Genomic DNA, 24,993 nt, shown 5'->3' with positions numbered 1-24,993 from the left:
ATCAGTCTTCAAAGCAGTATGCATACTGGGATGTGTTAACCAGACATGGAGACATAAGATCCAAGAAGGTGGTCAACGCTATTTTAAATACACCCATTTCTGAAATTCGTAAATGGAAAGGAACTTTCCGTAGCCGACTTGATTTCAATCAAGTTTTTCGAACTTACCAAAATGATGTCTTTCCAAGTGACATACCATTACATGAGTATGAAGATCTTCTTAAAAATGCAACATTTTAATTTTCAGGCATTCATCTCACTGGAAGCATCTACAGTTTCGAGGAAAACAGTTTTAAAAGAATTCAAACTATAACATAATATGTTTACATGTATATAGTATTGTGTTCCATTAAAACGTTTTTAACTGTATATATATGTATTTTACAATTCAAATTCATGTTGTTTTTTTTTTCAATAAAACTTTATTGAACACTTAAGATTCTTCTAGAGCTGAAGAAGTTCTTCACTTATAAAAATGTGTTCAAACATTTTTAGGTCACCTGAGTCACTCAGGTGATTGCTATCCGTTTTTGTCCCCCGTGCCTTATGTGTTAACAATGGAACATTTTCGGCTTCTTCTCTGAAACCACAGAATCAATTTCAAATTATTTAGGCATAGAGCATCTAGGGAAACAGAAATTGTGAACTTCATAGCCCCTGCCCAGCTAGGACCTGAGGGTTAGGCTAAAACCACTAAAAATAATGCATTCTTTAGAAGAAAAAAAATTTTCCTTGACTCCTGGACATCAAGCAGCCAAACAGCAGCAAAATTGTGACATTCGTAGCCACTGGGTCAAGGGTTCTGGTGTCAGAGTGGGGATCTGGTAATTGATCGATTGTATAATTTATATTTAACGTCCCTCTCAAGAATTTTTAACTCATGTGGAGACGCTTCCACTTGCAGGTGGAGAGCCGCAAAATTTGTCCAAAACTCGGCAGTTATAGGGCCAGTGATTGGGGGGGGTGTCTTTTTCGTGACAGCACCTACTGCGACACGGAACCTAGGTTTATACGGTCTCGTTCGAAGGACCGGTCTCCACGTCCACATAAAGATCAACTCTTTGCTTCGCGACTCTAGAGCAGACGTTCTAACCACTGCGCCACGTGGGACCGGGGATCTAATGATAATATAGTGAAAAATGTATGAATTGTTTGAAAACCTTCTCCTCTTCTACTGTGTATTAAACAAATGAATGGTAAATGTACATAGCTATAATGAAGAAGGATTCCTCTTCCAAATTTGTGAATTCCATGGCATCTGGGCCAGGGGCTCTGGTGTAATGACAGAGCTCTAACGATTATAAAGTTAAAATGCACGAATTGTTATAAAAATCTTCTCCTCTGCTACTGGGTTTTATCAAATGACCTATGCATTACATAGCTATAATGAGGAAGGATGCCTCTCCCAAAACTGTCAATTTCAAGGCCCCTTGGTCAGGAGTTCTTGTGTTAGAGCAGGGATCTACTGATTATATAGTGAAAATGCATAATTGTTTGAAAATCTCCTCTGCTCCTGGGTTTTATACAAATGACCTATGTAAATAATCACAAAAGATAATTCTTCAAGAATTGTGAATTTCAATGTCCCAGTGTCAGGGTTACCGAAGAAAGGGTTGGGGGCTCTAATAATTATGTACTGAAAATGAATAAATGCTTTAAAATACTAGTATGTTCCTTGGTATTAATCACACATTTATGATAGTAAGGGTGCCTTTTCCAAAATTGTGAAATTAATGGCCCCAGGGTAAGGGGTTCCTGTGGGGTGGGGGCACTACTGATTATTACTGCTTAATGGAAATGCATTTTTGTTCCCCTACTCTCCCTCTGAGTACTAAAAGTAATCAAAGTTATACATGTTATAGCATCCTGCGTGTATAATTAAAATGGGCAATGGTGTCTCTATCAAAATTATGAATTTCATGGAATCTGGTTTAAGACACAAACCAAATTAATTTGTTGGAAAGTTGTTACATGATGACGTTTAGGACCCGAGGGCCTCTTGTTTTCGCTAGAATTCGTTCCGTGTACTCGTAATGTAGTAAAATAAATACGGGCGATAACTAGCTACTCTAATGCGTTAAGAAGGCTTGTCCCGGGATACAGTTAGATTATTCTAATTATAAATTATGTATCTCGGTTTAATCATCTCAATCTTGTGTGCAAAATTATTTTGAAATCCGACCAAAACTGTAGGAGTAGCGTTTTAATCGGATTTCACAAAAGCTTCTATTTTGAGTAATCATCACAACCAGTAGAGCTAAAAATTAAGTAGCAACCGTTCCTTCACCAAGCGCTCAGCAAATTGAAATGAAAGTGGCAGGTCTTTCATTGGCAGGATAAAGAACCCTCAATGCTTAATGGCATCGAGTGCTGAGTAAAGGTCTACATTAGAAGCCCTTCACCAGTGTATGATGACGCCTCTACATTAGTGAAAAATTCTTGATTGGACATAAAACAATACACAATCAATCAGTCATCTCTGCAATAACCATATCGCTACATCTGTACATGTAGAAGTCAAAAACAACCTCAACATGTTTTTCTTACTCATGCACATGTATGTGAGAACATTAAATAAACACAAAGTCTCTTTTTAAAATATATACCATTTTTATTCAGTCATAACATTAAAATCATAATTCTCATCATTCTGTCCACTGAAAGCTGATGTAAAGGCGTCTGACAATTCCCCAGCTACTTTATCTGAAAGATAATAAATAAACCTATTAATCTTAAGTCTAAAATACTGTATGAAGCAATGAAAAATCTGTATTTTGCTGTGTTTTAGCAGATGTATGCAGGTACATAGAGAAGTATTACATGCAGAGATACAAGTTACAACTGTTTAATTAATTCATATCTCACTTGATAATCAAATTGAATTCTGAAATCCTAAACAACAATAAAAAATATACACATAGATATAAAGTAACAGCTGTAAAAATGTATTCACTACATCTACTGATTAAATTGAATTTCAACAAATTAAAGCAATATCGTAATGTACATTTTCTGACCTGCTCTTTTTCTCTGTTTCTTCATCTTTTTAAAATCCTTTTTCCTGTCCTTGTTTAACTGTTTGAGCCCCACTCTCTGCTTTCCTTCAGGCTGTTTTTGTGAAGCTTCGTTACTCACTGATGATTTTCGTGAGGATGCACTACTTGATTTTACAGGAACAGAAACTGCTTTCAGCTGCAGAATTAAAAAAAAACATGTTAAACAATGTTTAAAGGGAAGGGGACATTTATGTTTTAATAACATTGAAGTACACATTTTTGACAAACAAGCTGAGCATTAAGACCTGGTCATACATTTTGAAAGTTAACACATTCTGTCACCCTGACATCTATTTTTACCTCTTCATCACCATCTTCCATATCTTCCTCCTCCTCGCTGCCTTCCTCCTCTTCCTCCTCCATGTTATCATCCTCATCATCTTTAATTTCTTCCTCAGAAGTCACCATTTTAGCAGGACCAAGTGAGTCCACCAAAATATGTGCTGATGTCTTAGGAGTCAATCCTAATTTCATTTAAACAAAACTAACAGTTATTTGCAATGTACGTGTAGCTTAATTACAATAACTGTTTGATGTCCCTTACCTATGGATAATTTTTCAAGACATCCTGAATTTTTAACCTGTTGCCATCAGATGTTCTTTCACATCAAAATCAACAAAACATTAAGAAGAATTTTAAATAAATATCAAAAGATGTACAAACTGATTTTTTTTTAATTTTCAAAGATAAAATACCCAGAATATAGATTTAACTGGTACATTGTACACATATTTCCTCAAGTCTATTATTAGAACCTCTATAGTCCTAAAATACAATCTATTTAAAAGTTGAATCTCGCCGTAGCTTTGTTTTCAATTAAGTGTACTTTCGAATCTGGATGGAGTTTTCCTAAATTAGAATCTTGTCAATCTTAAACTTTTACCTTCCAGTATTGAGTTTTCCTCCTGTAAAATCTCATCAATGTTAAACTCTTTACTCATTTCCTGTACAATGGAGGCACTGATGTGGGTCATCTGTTTCTCAGGTGGATGGGTGTAGTATGTTATTTTCCCACTGAAAAAAGAAAGAGCTTCCAGTTTATTGTACAATCTTTTCTTCCTACTTTGATCATCACATCATCTCAGCATTTCATTGTATCAAACTCTTAATCAGTTTTAATTTTTTCTCCAAATGAACTTAACTTTGGCATAATTAATTCTAAGAGACAGATTGCTTTTAAACATTTTTATTGTGTATATTGGCACTTTTACGATTTCTTTACTTCAATTAAAACACAAATGTGGGGAATTTTTTCTCCTTATAAATATCAAATAACTGTACGCATCTGTCACAAGAATTTGGACTCAATACATTACCAAGTCCACTCTTGAAGAACCATCTTAGCAGCTTTATTAATATCTGGAATTCCACCTTTTTTGAGCTTTCCTTGGCGTGTTGCCAGAAGGGAAAGAAACTCACTGGTGTCTTTGAAGTCAGGTATTTTAAAATGAAGCATCAACTACACAAAAGAAGAAAGTTTTTCTTTATAGATGTCACATTTATTCAATAACATTAAAAATTGTGTCTTTTATAAATACTGTTGACCTTTCAATGCTTCAATCATTTAGAAGTTGTACAGTACTACATGTATACCTGATCCTTAGAGCAGCGTTTTAAAATGGCATCAACGGGCTCAATGGGATCTTCTAAACTCTCAAGCTGAAAAAAAAATTATGAATAGATATTTAATTCAAACTGATAAACTCAAAGCATAATGATTTTTCTTAAAGAATGATTATTTTTCAACATATTCATAGCAGATTCTCTAAAAATACCAAAACTTGTAAAGCTGTCACATGACCTAGCTAGCTGAGAAATAAATGGGAAAAACATTTCCTTAATGTTTTAATATAATTCCTGTCTAAAGTCAAACCAATGACATAATTATGCTGTGACTGACCTTGACACAGTTTCTGAGAATGACTGATGTGTCTGAGGAACTTGTTGTCATGACAACCCCTGGACTGTCCAGTAGCTTGATGTGTTTGTCTAAATGTACCTCCTGCATGGATCTAAGCAACAAAACATACATTATAAACACTGTACTGTAAATCACTCTTTACTTCAGCAAAATATTATTCTGCAGTATTTTTCAAAACCCACTGCTCAGAAACTTATCAATTCATGCCTATTACTGTATCAAGATACTATAGAACAAAAGAATCTAATACAATTTGTGAAAATTTTGTTTAGCTTAAAAATACATAGTTTTACATAAATATACATATTTTACTATAACTTATTTTTTTTTTTTTTTTTTTTTACATTTCATATTCAATCTAAAAACAATATTTTACTTTAATATATACTGTGGAATCAAATTTTAATTCTTGGAAGTTAATATTCAAGGAAAAGCAAAATTTTACTTGTATGTGAGAGCATTATTTTCTAGGTTAATTGTTTACAACAAAGATTCAATGAATCAAAATGTTAATAAATTTTATGTTTTTGGGGATGTCAGTTCATGGATAAGGGTGACCCATGGAATCCACGAACATTGTTGATTCCAGAGTATAAAATCACAATATGAGACACTCAAATCCCTTTTCGTAAATTCCATTCTTGGTATCATTTACTAAGGGTAACAATAAATGCACAATATAGGTATAAAAGATAAATATCTTACTTAGTGACTCCTGGCATTGCCCCGACATTGCAAGTCCTTGACCTTTTCAGACTATTAATCAAACTACTTTTTCCTGTATTTGGCAAGCCTGAAAACAAAATACACATACAATGCATATTAAATCAAATATTTAATTAGCATCATGAGCATTCTAGTTATGTACACTGTAGGACATGGTGAGATGAAATATATATATATTTTTTTACGAATAAAAGTTCTTTTTAGCATGTTACTTTATATCTTCTCTAATTCAAAAGGTACGTGTTGTTCTGACTTAATCTGCTAAAAGAAATTACCTTGCATAAGCTAATAAAATATACCTGAATCAAATTGCTGTTAAAATAACTATAAATTATTTAAACAAAATCATTTGATCAGCATTATTTTCGCCATACAAAAAGATATATCAATTAAAAAAATTATATTTCAACATGTTTCAGCTACATTCGGCCACAAGATTTAGCAACATCTGTGAAATAAAAAACTTCTGTTTCTTCAGTTCAGATTCACTCATTCTTGAAAGTTAGTTATAGAGACCTCTACTAAACATTAGGGCCATACCTACAACTCCGACCCTAATGGCCGTCTTAATGTTTTGGTTTCTGCAGTAATTGCCCAGTAATTTCATCAGGAGGTCTGCTCCAATACAATGACTGGACTTCAGAAGATCTTCACTGGCATGCTTCAGGGAAACCTTGGTTTGACTCTACAGGAAATACATAGCATCCATTTAAGTTTATTGCATAAGCCTGAATTTATGAAAACCATGGGTATCCCATTAATACCTGTTCTGACTTCTGTTTCTTCAAGCAACAATTTCACATCTCAGTACAGTCTAAATTGATAATGTAAAGCCCATTGATCTTACCAGGTTTTCATTCTGTGTTTGTGTGGAAGCCTTGAAGGCGATCGTTGGAAACTCATTCCTCAGGTACTTTAACCAATCTTCTACATTCTCCCGGGGAATTAAATCTAAAGGCATGAAAAATGTTTTTATCTATAATCTTGGCTAAACTTATTTTTGCCTACCATACCTGGTAAATAAAAGACTATTTTTAAATTCATGTTTTCTATTTGTTTTCTCATAAAAATTTCAGTAATATCAGGATCATTATGAAATCACAAATATATTCAGTTTGAATATACCTAAATTATAAGTACACGTAATTTCCCATTTCTCCCACACTATTGAGTTCTACACATGCTTTACTGGAGGGTTTTATATGACTAACTTTAATTGAAATGCAAGGTATGAATAAGGTAAAGTTATTGACCTATTTTGTTGAGGACCAAAACCAGTTTTTTGTTGGTTCCACTGCTGATAATGGCGTCCTCCATTTGAGAACATCGACTGCCGAGAGGGTCACGGGCATCCAACACCTCCAAAATAACGTCAGCGGCATCCACTACCTACAACAACAAGATATAAATAGTTCTACTGAGGGAAATATCACTTTTAATCTGGTCATTACCTATACAACACAACAACACAGTTCGACTGAAGACAACTGCTCTCTATATGTAACCCATAATGAGTCTTAAAAAAATATAACTATGAATCAGTGTTTTCTTTAAATCAATGATAAGGAGTGAAGAAACTTTAAAACTTCCCTGACCTTTCTGAACTCCTTATAATAAGCTTTTAGGGAGGTCTCTACAGCTTTGCCTCCTGAAAACTGGTGGTGGGAGGATTCATTGATGTTCTTCTAAAAAAAAAAAAATTTGCTTTTATTTCATACATTTCAAAATGTCCCTGCATTTTATTCAATACGTGCAACTATTTTGTAAATTCTGATATTCAAATCAAGAGAATGACAATACATACATGCATACAAAACTGCTAGAAAATATTGAAGTTTCATTTGTAAATATATGAATTTTTTTAAGAACTAAAAAATATGAAAAATAAACAATATCTTGAACCTGATCTGAGCCACCTAAACTTTTTTCACACAGGAGCTCAATCTTAACTACACAGGGAATACTGTATACAGGGAAATTTTGCCCACATTTTATTTTCGCCCCATTTGCCTCACCCAGGTCGGGGAAAACAAATTAAAAATACACAGCCTGATTTCTTAATAGAATCATAACTGGGCGAATTTAAAACAGGGCAAAATTGTTTCCAAGTGTGAAAGGACGAAAATAGAAAGGGGTGAAAATAATCCTCTATAAAGTACTTTGAAATCAAACATTCTCCAAGATGCATGCAACACATGTATAGGAATGATTCTGAGATACCTTTCTCTCATAAGCCTGTGTCTTCTTTTCTGCATCTTTAACCAATGACGTCAAGTTACGCTTTTTATTCTGCAGTTTCTCTCTTTCTCTTTTTCTTCTTTCTTTTTGTCTTTCCCTTTCCTCTTCTATCTACATATATTTAAGGTACAAAATAAGTTGTTATTCATTCAAACTTTCAGAAAAATGAAAGATGACCAAGTGTCTGCATCTTTGTTAAAAAAAAAATTGCTATCAAATTCAGATTTCAAATTTGTCAAAGACTTGAGGTGTTTGAGGTGAGAATTTGAATGATCTGTCACTTTATGACAAAATATTCCTCAATTTTAAATAATAGAATTGTATTTTTCAAACATAATGTTGATAGCACCAGTATCATCTTTATATAACACACATTCAATTGCTTTAACTTATTGTGTTTACTGAATTACTTACTGATAAATAATTTTTTTCAGTCATCATGGTTATGTTTAAAAAGAATGTCATTGAGTACTACATCTTTCTACCATAGGTTTTAAGCATTTCCGAGTTCACTTTCATGTTCCATGCATAAATGATATGCATAAATCATAAACTTCTTGACCTTGTGAATGTGCAAATGCTTAACAAATATGAACCTTAAATTCTTAGATCCAAATTCATCATTTTAAAACAGTTTGCTGATTTTTTTTTTAATTTGATACTCCTATATACCCACCTTTCTTTTACGCTCCTCAGCTTCTCTTAGTATGGTTTCTTTGAACGGCAAACTGTTTGGGATGCCAGGATCTTTCCTCTTTCCTACAAAATCGTGATTCATAAATACACATGGCAATAATAATTCTAATACTGCATCATATCCATGCATGGATGCACTCCAAATAAATACATTTATATATTATTCATGCAAGAATAAAAGATATTTAGTGGGTTTTAAAAAAAAATCACTTTAATTTGTTAATCTTTCAAGTTGCACATGTTGCATCTCATACAAAAAAAAACTGTTTCCTTTGTCTGTCAACCACAACTGATCCTGTGATACCCTAACCAGTCCTTTCTCCAGATTTCCATCCCTTCATTAGCAGCAGACTTTATTTGCTTGTGTTGTCATTTTCACACATTCTATCTCTTCAATCAGTATAATTGCACTTATTTAAGATTTTATTTGAAAGAAATAAATATTTTACATTAAAATTCAATGACAAGATTAGAGCTTCTATTTTGACAAATTTGTTGGGATTTTTCTTGGCTTCTTTCTTGGCTTTTTTATTGTGCTGAACCTACAAAATACCACACACATCACATGTAATGTTACTGCATGAATATTAACATAAATGATATATATAATTAAAATGTAAGAATTATTGCATCTCTAACAAATGTATATGTCATGAAAAAGAGTATCTTATATTGTTAAAGTAAAATAAATACATTTCTTTTCTTATTGCTAACTAGGTTTTTCAAAAGGGATGAGGAAACATCTTTTATCTAATATATACCAAGGTAGATCAACACATTCCCCATATTTAATACACTGAATGATCTTTCATTACATTAATAATTAAGTTACTTTCAAACAAGATATTTTCAAATACATGTACACTGTACCAGTTTCTCTATTTTGTATCTCCTTGCAGCAGACACCCTTTTACTCTTCTTATCCTACAAAATATAAATATCTTATACACGTCACATATATTTTATGTCAGCTGTAAAAAAGAATTTTTTACTTCACAATTCACATCTTCACAAGCTATTATATTCAGTTAAAATTGCTGAACCACAATTTTTGCAAGCCACTTAAAATGTGATTAATCATTGCTTCTTACAGGCAAGATCCTTGCAACCAATGGAAGACTGCTCTCATTTCATTTATAAAACAAAGACGATCAATCACCTGTTAATGATTGTAATTTATTCCATGTTTTTGACGTTCTTATACATTATGTTCTATTTCTTTAAGATAATTACTTCCATTGATAAACCTTTCACTTATTTTATGAATTTGATTAATCTCTGCTTTCTATATATCACCCATTTGTTTACAACATGTACAATGGATAAGAAACACAGGTGCATTTGGAAAATTGTTACCTTACTGGTTATAAGTAAAAATCAGGTGCGTCCCAAAATTTATCTTTAATATTCAGCCAAATTTTTAGTGTCATAATCTTCAAACAGTTTATTGGGAGCGAAACAGATTGAAAATCCTTAATTGATGCATGGAAGTTGCAAAGATGAATTCAATTTGATTTCATTAGTTATAAAAAAAACTATTTTCATAAGGCCATAATTACACAGGGCAGCTCGTATTGAGAATGTGAGCTCTGACAGAATCAAACCTGGGCTTTAACTACACATTGCAATCAATTTTTTTTCCATAATTTCTGGACCCACAAAGGGGTACATCGCTTCTTTAAGTTACGTTCTTGTGGAAATAACAACATAAATTCAACAAAAAATAAACATAGCTTTGATTAAATGGATATATATAGAAATAATAAATAAAATTATGTTCTTCACTTAAAGTCAGCTCAGTTCAGCTGTGTTTGGTTTTGCTACTTAAATTCAGTGTCGTGTGATTCATCGTTTAGACGCACCAATTGTCACTCTTTGACGAGCCTGATCCAAATTAAACCTGAATAATTATCTGCTCTCGCCCTAACGCTTGCATCATCAACATATTTTACAGTCAAACTTGTCTTAACCCAAAATATTTCAGCCACTTCTGTGATGATTTCTCCTAATATTTTAACTGGAATTCACGGCCACCTGTGTAATGCGGCCATAGCCATCAAATCCTCCCCCAACAGCCTTATTGACACTGTAATAGGCTTCATTTTAAACTTGTCACGATTCTATCACGTTTTTAAACACGTTGGCTTGGGTAATTATATCCCCGATAGTCAATTTAACCCATTAATGCACATTAAACAAATTGCTTTTAGAATTTTCAGTTGAACTCTGTTTGTGTTTATAACAAAATTTTGTCCTTTAGATCATTTGTAAGATTTTTTTCAAGATTGCTGATTGAAAAATTAAAAGAATTTAAACATTTGATAATTTCCTAATTTGCTAAAGAAATTCACACCTTAATTTTGATTCCATTCAAATTCTTAACCTTGTAAAAACAAAGTGCTTCAAATGGCATATTATCTCTGAATTTAAGCTATCATATATAAAGACAGACTGGATTTTTTTTAGTTGGGATACCTAGGTTATTTTTTCAACTGGCTTCTCTCTCTGGTCAATTGGTTAATTTTATTTGTGAGTTTGTGTTTGTTACAGAAATTCTGACAGCTTTATAAACAATATAATTAATAGATTTATAAACAAAGTTATTACCACATGCAGTGTAATGATATATTTATATAACATATATAAGTGAAATTTTTATATTAAATTTCTATGCTTTATTATATTTTATTGACCACAAACTGATTTATATTTTCTTTAGGATAAAATCTAGGCACTGTATGTTTTTCTTAGCATGAATATTTGTTTTTATTAATTCTAACACATTCATCTCATGTATAAAGATGAAAGAAATAAATATTTCACATTAAAATTCAATGAACTCTAAAAATAAAAGCTTCTATACTTACTGACAAATTTGTTGGGATTTTTCTTGGCTTCTTTCTTGGCTTTTTTATTGTGTTGACGAACCTACAATATACCACACAATATACCACATGCATGTAATGTTATTGAAAGAAATATATTTATTATCACATGATATATATAGATAAAATGTCAGACTTATAACACTTCTAATAAACATGATAAATGTACATGTCATCTTCTTACGCTAAAATTAAAGTTAAAATATATAAATATCTTTTGTTTCCTATTGTTAGACTATATGTTTTCCAAAGAGGTGAAGACTAGGGATGGGTATCGCCAAAAATTTCGTATCACGATATATCACGATTTCCCCCGCAATATCACGATAATATCATGATATTCTTAAAGTTTTTACGATGATTTTCTATGAAAAGTCATTATTTTTCTAAAAAATATGATAGAAAACAAAATTTTACTTTCTTGAAATTTTTATGTATATAAAATCAATTATGTTTGGACGGTAAGATGTCGTTCTTTTCACTTTTTACAACATTTTTTATACTTTCTGTATTTGTAATTTGAAAGATTGAACAAATATATGACTAATTTCTGGACTTTATAATATGTACCTAAAGACCGGTATTTAGGTCTCTGTATCATGATACGTATCACTCAACAAAAAATCGTGATATACCTGTATACCGATAAAATCCCTAGTGAAGACTAGCTGAAGAAACGTTTAACTTGATTAAATTTTACTAAATAATAGCAAGTTAGATCAACTACATTCCCCACATTTTATACACTGAATGATCTTTCATTACATTAATATACAAATTTCATGTTCCGTTTTCAAAGTTATTCAAACAACATTTTTTCATGCAAATACCAGTTTCTCTATTTTGTATCTCCTTGCAGCAGACACCCTTTTACTCTTCTTATCTACAAAACATAAATATCTTATACACATCACAAGTATTTTATGTCAGCTGTAGGGCTGCAAGAATTAGGTACTTCACAATTCACATTCTCACAAGCTAAGAAGTTTTGGTCTGCTTAAAATTGCTGAACCACAAACTCTTTGCACTAGCCACTGAAAATGTGATAAATACATTGTTTCAACAAGGCAAGATCCTTGCAACCAATGAGAAGACTGCTTTTCTGTCATATTTTGTCATTTATAATCAATCACCTGTCAATGATTTTAATTCCATGTTTTTGAGCGTTCTTATACATGTACATTATAATATTCTTATTTCTTTAAGATCTATCTACTTCTATTGATTAGATAAACCTTTAATTATTTTATGAATTGTTTAATCTCTGCTTTTCTAAATATCTCCCTTATTTGCTTATTTTATGAATATGAATACCAAACAACAGGTGCATTTGGAAAACTGTTACCTTACTGACTAGAATCGAGTTAAAATGAAGTGCGTCCCGAAAATTTATCTTATAATATTCAGCCAAATTTTTAGTGGCATTATCTTCAAACAGTTTATAGGGAGCCAAAACAGATTAAAAATTCTTAATTTATGCATGGAAGTTGCAAAGATGAATTCAATTTGATTTCACTAGTTATAAAAAAACTTTAATTAGGCCATGATTAACAATAGGGCAGCTCGCAATGTGAGCTCTAAAGAAAACACCTGGGCAAAGAGAAAATTAAGACTTACACATTGATCCAAACAATTTTTTCTTCAGTAATTTCTGGACCCACAATTAATACATAGCTTCTTAAAGTTACGTTCTTGTGGAAATAAGAACATAAATTCAACAAAAAATAAACTCGCTTTGATTAAATGAATATATTGCAGAGAAATAATAAATAAAATTATGTCCTTCTCTTAAAGTCAGCACAGTTCAGGCTTCGGTTTGGCATTGCTACTTAAATTTAGCGTCGTGTGATGTCATTGTTAAGACGCACCAATTGTCACCTACGGTTTGCCGAGCCTGATCCAAATTAAAACTGTATAATTATCTGCGCTCGCCCTAACACTTGCATCATCAACATATTAATTGAAATCTTCTCCTGATGTTGAGAAAATAAAAAATGCAATTATCAAATAAGCTGAATAATAGAGCAGTATAGGCCTATTTTACATTTTTTGTTTTAAGTTCATAGACATGTCCTGTAAGTGGGTCGGCAGAGTTTCCATATGGTATCACAATCAATGTTGATGAGCAACGAAAAGATTTACACATTCAATGCCATATTGTTTTGAATTATATCATAAAATATACGTATAATATTTTAACAGACTGATAGAATATGCTTCGAATTGGTACCTAGAATGCATAAATTAAGTCATCAGTCCGAATGACTGATAGAAATATTTGGTTTTCAGAAACTCTGGGTCGGTTAGGACTAGTGAACAAAAAAGTGTAATAACCTAATTGATTTACTTAATACTTTAATTTCCAGGTATCTTGTACATGTAAATATAGTGTTGTCACGATGATCGATTTATAATCGATGATCGGTCGGAAAGGCTGTCGATTTTAGACAATCGATTGGAGATTTTAACAATCGATTAATCGGTATATTTAAGCACATATCCTTTATTTAATAGTTTTCTCACTTTTATTTCAAGAACAGACTATTGTTATAAAAATATATATCTTCCAAGTGGTGTCCTCTACTACCTATTTTAAAATACATGTACGAGTACTTAAAATCTGTTTAAAATAAATCGTAAGATAATGATAATTGTATTTCTAAACAAAAGAAACTACATGTAAACTACTTGTATAAATGAAATATATTAGTTATCAGTATTTGGGGGAATTCACTTTTCATTTCATGTGTAATCACAAGGATTTGCAATATCAAATGTCTTATCACAGTTTAAAAAATTAATTTGATATATATTTTAGATGATCTTGAAAATTAAAACCTGATCTGTCAATGCTTATGTTTCCCAGGCCAAGTAATTCCTAATCATGCAAAAGTCTGTATTACTGAAATTGTTAATCAAACTGTATATATACTGTTTTTAGAATTTAGATCTGTACAATACAACTTTACTTACATTATTTAAATAAAATTCTAAATTTTATATGAAATATAATGCCTATTTTATGCAAAGGGTTACCGATTCGATTATTGGCCGATGATCAGTCGGTTTGGGTCAACCGATGTTACCGATTAATCGATTCTGATTTTCAACCGATTTGACAACACTATGTAAATATGATTTTCTTATATTTACCATTGAAGCATGGAAGTTTGTTTACATGTGTATGGATATGTCGAGCAGATTAAAAAGCCAACCGATACTCGCAGATAAAAACTGGTATAAAACAACAAGCTTATATGTTAGAACAATTACTTACTGAGAAATTTCTTGTTAGGCATTTTAAAAGTTTCTTTTTAATGAAATTCGGGATGGTTTACTTGACGGTTGACCACGTGAAATCTGGATTGATCTATCACTATAGATCTTTAAAACCAATATATTTACACCTTTAAAATAAACGCTTCTGAGACTACGATTAAGGTACGTGTAAAACTAGTACATAGTAGATGCATATTAAATAAGTGTATCTATATAAAGGAATGTTTGTTTTTATCTTTATATTTTCATAAAAAAAGAAACAAAATACACAAGACATATAAAAAAATGCACTGACTAACAATAAAGTCATGCCATTGTGTTGTTGACCTCTTCAAGAAACGAATTCTTGTGATTACTACATAAGTTCAGTTAATATCTTTACTTTCAGAATCAGATACATGTATCTTCGATGTCAGTCGCAAAGTAGATGCCCTGTTCTTTTTCAAAAACGAAGGGGAAACCTAAACATCAACCAAATGCATAAACATCCATTTAATAAAAAAAATAAAGACAAATCAAAGAACTAAAAGTACTGAAAGCGCGAAAACAAGATATCTCTTCCAATGGCGTTTTACTACATGTTTGACAAAGCCAGTATTATTTTCCCTTTTATGAACAAATATATCACCTGTTAAACGAATTTTTCTCTAATGTGGGTATTTGCTTATTTCTGGCGTAAGTGTGAGATTGGTTGGACTTTTGAAAAGTTACAATTGCAAGCATGTCATTGAGCTAGTAAAAGGTGACTTCCAGGTTAATTTTTATACGTATATTATAAATATTCAGAATTTCCTTGAACACGTTTTGAGATAGGTCGGATAGGCAATAAAAGTGTAAAGCACCGAGTAACCAAATGAAGTGCTTGATGTGAACAGTGGCATGATCTTACTTCAACACGTTGAAAGTCTTTCACATACCTTACCAATATTTTACACTTATGATGGTGCCTCAGTGTCTTTTATGTAAATAAATTTAAATGAAACGGCTTAAATTCATGTTATATATTTCTATTATTTTTAATTTTAAAGTTTATTGTTTGTCTATATAATTGCTTATGTACAGTTTTCAACTTCAACATTGAAAAATATTATAGGCTTATTTTTCTCGGCTATATAGATTTTAAAATAGATCATATACGCAGCACTGTTAAGGCTTACTATGAGAAATCAACGGAAAAAAGAAGTGCAAAAACTGGAATTGTTTTTAAAAATTAAAACTGAATAATTTTATATATTTTTTCAGCTGTTTTAGTTTATGGAAATAGCTTATAGTATAACCTACTGTATGAAGTTTTGTCCCATCGATGGACAGTCACGTGATGAATGCATAGTACGTGCACTGAATGTAGGCCATTAAGAAATTTCAATATCGCAAGGGCATACCCTATTTAAATTAAAAATTCAATCAATTGTTTCAGTATGCGTTGTACTTTCTGAAAAGTGTTGCTGCTTTGAATAGAATTCGCGTTTTAATAGTAAAAATTTCTAGTAAATAGGCCCATGTCGAAATATGTTTGACTTTTATCAAATGTTTCGTGTACTTATAAAGTCACCCTCTAGATTTAAAGAAAGCAGCAACATTTTTTAAGCTAAAGAACATAATTATCCTTTATTTATATTCAGAAAATGGTTAAGATTTGTTTAGTGTATGCCCTTGCGAAAGAACGAGTTGATGAGGCACCTCGATGTAAAATATTCCTAACCTACGAAAGCCTACAAGGGTTAAATTAGAAAATGAAGGGGAAAAAAACTAAGTCGTAATAACGACTTTTTATCTCGTTATTACGACTTTCTTAAGTCGTAATAACGACTTTTTATCTCATTACGACTTTTTATCTCGTAATAACGACTTTTTTTCTCGTAATAACGACTTTCTTAAGTCTTTATCACTCTCCAGCCTCGATAAAAATTAAAGTTCAGCAAAATATATCACTTGATCACGGATCTTCCTTTCTGTGTTTAAAAATTGCTACGGCTCTTGCTCACCTATCTTTTTAAAAGATAAACTTGTAAATTTCCGTTAAAAATCTCTTCCCCGTTTTAGCGAATCCTTTTTTACGGTTTAATCATCGATACGTACATGCATCTGTTGATAGCTAGTATATACCGTATGTCTAATCTGCACGTGTAGACAAGTAAAGTGCTTTATTGATTGTTGAAAGGACGGGTTTACATTTGTGCATGAGTCAAAGGAGTGAAACTAATCAAATAAGATAATCTAACCTAGATTTCGTTTTAATTTGGAGATCAAATGATTTAAGGTAAGTTTTATTTTGAAAACGTACATTATACAACATGTACAATGGAAATCAGCAATCTAAATCTTTCAAATGCACGGAAAGGAATGAAAATGATTAATATATAATCTTGAATACATCTGAAAGAAATATCTATTTATGAAAAAGATAAAATTTGGTCAATTAAATAGTACTTAATCATTGAATAATATGACCAAATAAAATTCTATTTTTAGACTGGGGAAATCCAAAGTTATTTATATATTTTTTTCTGTTTGTACTTTATATTTTAACTGTTTCTACTGCGTATTACTGTTTTACTGAGCGGGCATAAAAAGGGTATGACAATGAACTTTATAAAATATGCTGTAAATAATTCATCTTGTTTTCACTGTGTATAATGTAATTTTTCGTTTATTGGTGATAGTGGGGGATCCAGGAATTTTGAAATGGGGGGATCAGTTTAGGGTCGGAGTAAGGCCATATTAAATCTTATGTATATAATTTGGACATAAAAGGGGATGTGGGCCCCCTGCCCCCTATAAATGCCTTATGCATAATTATATATACAGTATTTATTTACATCATATTAAACTTGATCAATATAGTTTATAAATCTAAATTTGTGTATTACAGTGTATGTAGGTATTTATATTTAAATTGTGATACATGTATTTTACATTGTAAGTTTGCCTCATGCCTTATATTTCAAACGTGATGAATACATGTGTACTTGTTTATGGAAATGCCACAGCTGTCTTAATTAAGGGTACCACTACAAATAGAAAAGGGGGGTTGAGATCTAGAAAAGGGGGGTTGAAATCTTTTACTGAATATGCCATAGTACTATAACCACGTAGTTTGGGTCAAAATATGTAATATGCCGTTGATCGGGAAAGAGGGAATGTTGGCAGGTAAAGTGAGTGGCGACGCTGGCCGGAGGTAGTAAAGCCGTATTCCTAGGACTCTTCCCGACTGCACATATTAGAAATCCAAAGTAACGAGTAATCTGGTTTCCGAGTTTATTAAAAGTGCATGTAATTAAATGATGGACAATAATTTTAACATTCAAGAAATACAAACGGGGAACACAGACGGAAGTGGCCAGTAATGCGTCGGGCCTCCGAACTGACAAATACAATTTAGATACTGGTATATAAAAGAATTCTGTAGAACAATTAGCAAATTGAGTGACAAAATGACATGTGTAGAGTAAATTACAATCTGTGAAACGTTTTGATAAGATGGACTTGAAAGAAAGATGAATCAAATAATTACATGTTTGTTTTTATAAGGTATTAGAGATTAGTGACGGTTAACACTCTGTCTCTTTGTAGTTCTCGACATTTGTCCATATAGTGTCACTATGTAATTAAGTAAAAATTGGGCGTTTCATAGTCCAATAGTTAATACAGATTTAGAAATAAGTTCAATGAAAATAATAGATGACATATATTAAAGTTCAAAATAAAAGTCCAAAAGAAGTGTTGTAAAATGGGTAAATTTTACACGGTGATAGTACGTGTCAGTTAGACTACATGTATTTAACGTTAATTAATTAGTCTATTCTTTATATATATCAGGAAGTCAAAGTTATATATGAACTGTAGTCTATATATCCTTTATGTCATTAAGGAAAAACTTTGGCATGTCTTACATGTAAGGTTTTGTCACAAGAAATACACGTGTGGAATTAAAAAGCATTAGACTTATACCACTCGAAAGTTAAAGCGAATTAGTTAAAAAAAAATTAATTTAAGTGGTCCAAACTCTAAGATCAACGGTAAAAGGTAAACCCCTATGGGAAGGTCTTGTAACCATGAATTCTATGAAAGCCCTAACACCGAGAGTTAAAAAGTAAATCTGGCCAAAGTTAAAGTTTTGTATAATTTCTGTAGATGTGGGTCGAAAACTGAGGTCAAGGTTAAATAAAATTATGTTAGTATCCAAAGAAAGGTCTCGTCACAAAGAAAAACACAAAGGAAGTATAAAAGCAATAGCTAAAATCATAAGTTTTTGGCAAGATTAATTTTTTTGTGGTCAAATTAACAGAAAAATAAAGCTAGGCAGACGCGGACGGATATGGTAAAAATAAAACTATATGTCACGGATCTTCTATGACAGGGGCGTAAAAGGTTATAAAAATTATACCAAGAAAAGAAATTCGGCCCAGGATGAATTCTGTATTCATCCTTTTTTGTTTTATAGTTTTTGGGACTTAAGCATACTAGACTTCAATAAGAAAATATCCGATATACCAGCTACATGTAAATAGAATGAAATTCACATGAAATTTATGGAGATAACAATTATAATTCAAGCCCAAAAGTCCATGGACTGCACTCAAAAATACGAATCAAAAATTGAAGAAAAAAAAAACAGGGATCTCTGAAACATCAGAGATGGGATCAGGTGCCATGGATGAGTGAGTATCCACTGCGGACCGGTACCGTACCTTCCTATCCTTATCTTGCTCGGGAAATAACGGAAAAATGCATTGATAAGTATACTGTACTGTTTCTGACTTCTATTAAATTTATATTTCTATTTATTTCAGGCTAACACATTAATGATGAAAGATAAAATTACCCACTTCCTTTAAATCAGACCTTTTAACATGGATATGTCACCAAAACGGAATGAAGTACATACAGGTATATGATAAAAATGACAGTACGTGATCGAAATTGGTATGTTCTAAATTTGATCATACCATTTAATAGAACATGATATGACCATGATGTTTTCACTTTTTATCAATATCATATTGTAGTGTGTTGGTTTGTTAATTAACCATTGGTTCTTTGAAAATTCGAGAGAGAAAAAAAAAACGAAGGCATAAAAACGGCATCTAGAAAAGCTTTTCACCGGGAAAAATCGTCGGAATTCACGAGTCTTTTCTGCGGTACATTTCACGTGCGTTGCATGCAGATTAACGGGAAAAAAATCGGGGGGTTGATATAGGCAATGATCGGAAAACTCATTTACAATACCGTCGACTTATTTTAGAATGTAGAAAGTCAATCCCGAGAAAATTTGAATGTCAAGAAATGAAATATGAAGAAAACGTCAACGCACAATATTACCATGCTTAATGTCCATTTAAACTACATAAATTGAAAGCAACTTCAATCCTTTAAAAACATCAGAGGTGGAATCACGTGCCATTGGATAAAAAGCATCCTCTGTTGACCTGTCGCACGTGCTTTGTATGGTCCATCTTACGATTGAATTAGCGCATTGAAAAGTTTATTTCTGCCATGATTTTGCTCTAATAGACTTATAGACGCATTTACACTGTATCTAAACATATTTTGTTTGTTACAGTTGTTGACGGTAGTAACTCTCGTGAGTCTAGGTCAGACGACCACTTTATGTTCTGACAACCAAGTTTATCACTCAAATGGGAAATGTTGTCAATACGTACGCTGTGAACCCCGTAAGTATTTTCAACCAAATGACACTAAAAGCCTTCATAGCTTCCTTTTCTAAATTATACATGTTATAGGTCAAATCAGAAAATGTAATGATCTTAAACAAAATGACAACACATACCGCACCCTCACAACGTCGGTGGTTCTGAGTCATGCATGAACTAAGTTAGGGGTCAAACCGCAATTAACGTGTTGACGCAAGACCCCCGGCGTTACGAGGATGCACATACTGAGAAAAATACATATACGTATTTTTATTCTAATAATCAAAAATAATTTTTTTTTAAATGGATAAAGTAATAAGAATTTATGTTTTTATTCTTCAGAGCACTTAGTGAAAGTCTGTGAGAGTAACGGAGAAGCAGATGTCTGTGTACCCTGTCCCGAGGGTACCTACCTTGACGATCGCACGGACAGCAACTTCATATTTGACTGTCTAGAGAAAAACTGTGGTGAAGGTATCTACAATTATAATCTAAAGCAAAATGAGCAGCATTTTTGAAAATTTTATTTTATTATGATCAATAAAACTAAAATCAGAAGAGAGGCTTCTATATACAATTCGATATACACTTTTATATAAGAAATGATTATTGTACAGGACGACAATATTGTAATTTTGATTCAAAACAAATAGTTCTTTCATCTCAAATATAAAAAGTTTATTGACGTAATTTTTTTCTGTCATTACAATAGTTATTGCAACAAAAAATTCAGACACAAAGTTGCAGCTCGTATAACTTTAAAAAAGAATAATCACCAAATTCGGAAATGGATGCAATATGAACTTCGTTGGGTTATACAAGTCATATAGAGTGCATCTATGAAAAGTGGTTAAAATTTTTGCATATGAATTATGTATATTTTGTTGCAATATTAATAAAAAAAATTAATTTTGCAATGCAGCATGCATCATTCTTTCCCCCAATGCAATCATTCTTTGGCGTCAATATGTTCAGTCAAATTATGACGTTATGAATCCCTTTCATGGGTTTAAATTATTGCAGCTGGATCATTTCATTTGCATTTTGGTTAATATGTAATTATAATTTTAGATTTTTAATTTCATAAATTCCAGATACAGTGCCGTCAGATTATCCAGCAACCAAATTTGACAATACAGCTTGCCCCAAACGATGTCGATGTAATACTGCAAAGAATTATTGCGGCACAGATCCGTGCCGATGTCAATACCATTTATGTGTCCACCCCGAGGAAGAGCTCCAGGAAAACTGTACCTGTATCAGGTAAGTTAATATATTTTTTAGTAAATTCTTATCGTGAATTGTTAATAATAATATATATTTTCTTAATAATATGTTAGTATTTCAGATTATCAAACATTATCTTCTCAATAAAAGTGTTTAAAAAACAAATCGGAGTACATATATCTAACCTCTATGACTTCTAGATCATAATTGTTTCATTTAATTTTTCGTTTTTGAAAAAAAGAAATTAATTCAACCTTATTAAAAGTTTGATCCAACTTTACATAATTAATAAATTACATTTTTATTTTTTTCTATCTGCGAATAAATAAGGAAAGAAAAACGAAAGCACAGCACAAAGCTGACACTATCCACCACATTCTCAACTAATGAAGATGGACAGGTTTCTCAACATCCACCCGGTTCTACAATACATTCTACCTCCTCTAAAATACCAAATATAGCAAATGATACCAATGATGACAGGTTAGCATTCCTTTTTTAATTATAATTACATGTGTTACATCTCCTTTGATTAAAAAACATGGAAAAAGTCAATACGTGCATTTATTGGTTTAATGTTGAGACCTGGTCTTTTCACTGCAGATTTTACAATAAAAATTCGTCTAGATTGTGAAATCACTATAATGAAAATTAACATCATGATTGACTAATTTTAGGAACGATAAGGAGAAAGAGATCATAACACCAAAATGGATGGAAAATCATCCTAGAAGTAAAGAACCAAGTTTCCAATATTGGATAAGCATCCCTGTCATTGTTATTTTGGCTGTTGTGTTTCTTGCCAGTTTTACGTACATGTACGTACGTTACAGCAGAAGAAGGGGAAAGGAATCTAATGTAACATATTCATATCACAGTGTTCATAATCATCAAACAGTTAATACCTATGAGCGTTGCAATGTCCAAATAGGAAACAAGAACACTCTTAATGTGTGTGACATGGGCGAAAATGTCGGTAGCGAACCTTCTGAATGATATATATATTCAATGGGTGTATTACAACAGTTTTGTTTTCCTCATCAAAGATTTGTACAGGTGTAAAGGACAGAAGACATGTGATTTACATGACACATTGTGTAATTATAAATTCAGCAGGAAATAGTTCAAGAAATGTTTTCATATTTAATATGTTCATAGAAAGTGAATAATTTTATATGCACTTTGCAATATAAGAAGAATGTAACTACATAAGTTTCAAATTAAAGTTTTTGATATAACTTCATTATATTTTAAAATTTTAGTTTTAATTTTTTTTTCATAAATTCAATCTATGTGGAAGGATGTTGATTCATACATAGAATTTTTGTTATGATCTGGATATTAAATTGCAAATCTGGTATATAATTTAAATATAGGTTTTTAATGTACTGAATATTTTCTAAAACCCCTGTCACACCGGGGCTGCGTCCTCACGGCGACTGCTCGGCGTCCTTAAAAAATGCAAAACGCCGAGGTGATCGCAGTAGAGTCTCCTACAGCGCCGTGACAACGCGGCGAGATCTCCATTGAACGCCGTAGGGTCGCGTAGGGTCTCCAAGAACGCAGGGGACGGCGATCACTTTGGGCATGCACAAAGTACGCGCCGTGTGATCGCGGTCTGATAAGAACGCAGTAGAAACGTAGTATGATCGCCGTAGCAGCGCGGTGAGATCTTCAACAACGTAGTGGGAGTTCCGTATAAACGCCGTGAAGACGCACATGATCGCGGCACGAACGCGGTGATAGTAGAATGCGCTTCCACGGAGATGACGCGGAGTTCTTGGAGATGTCACTGTGTTTCTATCGCGTTTTTACGGCGCTTCTAATGAGATTTATCGTGTTTTGATTTTTTCGACTGCGATTACACGGCGACAGCACAGAGTTGTCACTGCGATCCTTACGCTCCCACGGCGTTTCTACAGCTTCCGTTGGCGACCACAATGCGCTTTCACGGCGTTGTTAGAGCGTTGTCAGCCAGCTCACAAAACTAGAGCAATAGGATCGTATTTGATCAGCAATAATTCCAACGTATTTGCTGCACTAGGAGCATTTAACTGAAAAAAAAATGGAAGAGAAAATTACACAAGAACTTGTTCTGTTGTTTCACTTAAATTTTGTAGAACACATTCATAATAAAATAAAGAAAATGTAACAACACAACTGAACCGATGAAATTGAAAAAAGGAGTTTAATAATAAAACATTTAATAATTTAGTACTAAATTATTTAAATATAGAACATTTTTAATTATTAAGAATATTTCTTGGCATGATTAGAAGTCTTTTCATTGTGTTAATTGACAAAAATGTGTTTCATTCCTTCTGAATATATTTAAATGAGTATAGAGCGCATTGTGAACGTATTGTGAACGCAGCCAGCGCAGTGGGAACGCCGTGAACAAGAGGTGAAAACTCCTAATGCGCCGTGAAAACTCCGCGGAAGCGCAGTCAATTGCCGAGAGATCTCCGTGGGAACGCAGTAGAACGCCGTGAGATCGCCGTAGAATCGCGTCTGTCGCCGTACGGAGGCTGTGACATCTTCATATTGTGAAAATTTTACAGAAATTTGTGCAATTTTCCGGCGATTCTGCGGCGATTTTAAAAATTTAACAACGCTGTAATGACTCCGTGTGAACGCAGCTTGGTGTGACAGGGCCTTATGCCTAGGTCACATTTCCCGATCGTTGGCCGTAGACCGGTTGTAATCGGTGGTAATCATTGGGGTAAGCGATGCTTAAACATCGGTCCACATCGGCCTAGTAGTCCTTAAAGTATCAGTCACATTATCCAGCGATGGGCAATAACAGAAATTTTTGATAAAAATGGCGTGGTTGCCGGCCGGACTTTACAAGGGCCCAGCGATGCATTGCTAATCATAAAACTATGTTCCGGGATAATCGACCGATGTATATTACATCGCTCATACATTGGTGAACATCGTTCGCACATCGGTCGACTACGGGCCAATGTTTGGTCGAACATCGACTGATGATCGGCCTTTATCTGTTGCCCACCACTCAACCTCCCGATGACCTCAGATTCAACGGATATTGGACGATGCTCGGCCATACATCGGCCGATTCTGAAAGATGTATTAATAATGGGTTGCCGATGAGGTTCGATGTGAGGCATCGTTGGAGACATCGCTGAATTTTAACTACGAATTATTTCTTATGCCTAGGTCACATTTCCCGGCCGGTAGCCGTAGACCGGTGGTAATCGGTAATAATCCGTGGTGTTAACGATGTCCCAGCATCGGTCCACATCCGCCAAGTAGTCCTTAAAGAATCAGTCACATTATCCAGCGATGTG

The 24,993-nt window shown here is 32.8% G+C and overlaps 2 protein-coding genes across 3 annotated transcripts; one reads left to right on the top strand and one right to left on the bottom strand.

Moving 5' to 3' along the window:
- Nucleotides 1-2,589: 2,589 nt before the first annotated feature.
- On the bottom strand, nucleotides 2,590-14,886 carry LOC134262922 (guanine nucleotide-binding protein-like 3 homolog). The gene is made up of 17 exons (XM_062745244.1): nucleotides 14,800-14,886; nucleotides 12,353-12,405; nucleotides 11,505-11,565; nucleotides 8,618-8,700; nucleotides 7,924-8,052; nucleotides 7,299-7,388; nucleotides 6,957-7,092; nucleotides 6,551-6,654; nucleotides 6,244-6,388; nucleotides 5,683-5,770; nucleotides 4,957-5,068; nucleotides 4,650-4,715; nucleotides 4,373-4,515; nucleotides 3,940-4,070; nucleotides 3,356-3,519; nucleotides 3,017-3,191; nucleotides 2,590-2,702 (listed from the first exon to the last, which is right to left on the bottom strand). The coding sequence occupies exons 1-17, from the start codon at nucleotides 14,819-14,821 to the stop codon at nucleotides 2,611-2,613; spliced, it is 1,794 nt and encodes a 597-aa protein (XP_062601228.1). The 5' UTR covers nucleotides 14,822-14,886; the 3' UTR covers nucleotides 2,590-2,610.
- Nucleotides 14,887-16,911: 2,025 nt separating this feature from the next.
- On the top strand, nucleotides 16,912-23,015 carry LOC134262921 (uncharacterized). Of its 2 annotated transcripts, none has more exons than XM_062745242.1 (7): nucleotides 16,912-17,061; nucleotides 19,595-19,691; nucleotides 20,365-20,476; nucleotides 20,798-20,929; nucleotides 21,550-21,718; nucleotides 22,013-22,165; nucleotides 22,360-23,015. In XM_062745242.1, exons 2-7 carry the CDS (start codon nucleotides 19,677-19,679, stop codon nucleotides 22,676-22,678), a joined length of 900 nt encoding a protein of 299 aa, XP_062601226.1. In that variant the 5' UTR covers nucleotides 16,912-17,061; nucleotides 19,595-19,676; the 3' UTR covers nucleotides 22,679-23,015. The 2 variants fall into 2 exon arrangements, with proteins under 2 accessions (XP_062601226.1, XP_062601227.1); XM_062745243.1 differs by lacking the exon at nucleotides 16,912-17,061 and adding an exon at nucleotides 17,316-17,376.
- Nucleotides 23,016-24,993: the final 1,978 nt, after the last annotated feature.

Source organism: Saccostrea cucullata, unplaced genomic scaffold (genome assembly GCF_032062105.1).
Source record: "Saccostrea cucullata isolate Sc308-1 unplaced genomic scaffold, CSIRO_AGI_Scuc_v1 ctg1287, whole genome shotgun sequence".
NCBI lineage: Eukaryota > Metazoa > Mollusca > Bivalvia > Ostreida > Ostreidae > Saccostrea > Saccostrea cuccullata.
The sequence above is the reverse complement of the archived record's forward strand: the minus strand, read 5'-3'. Positions and strand labels throughout refer to the sequence as shown.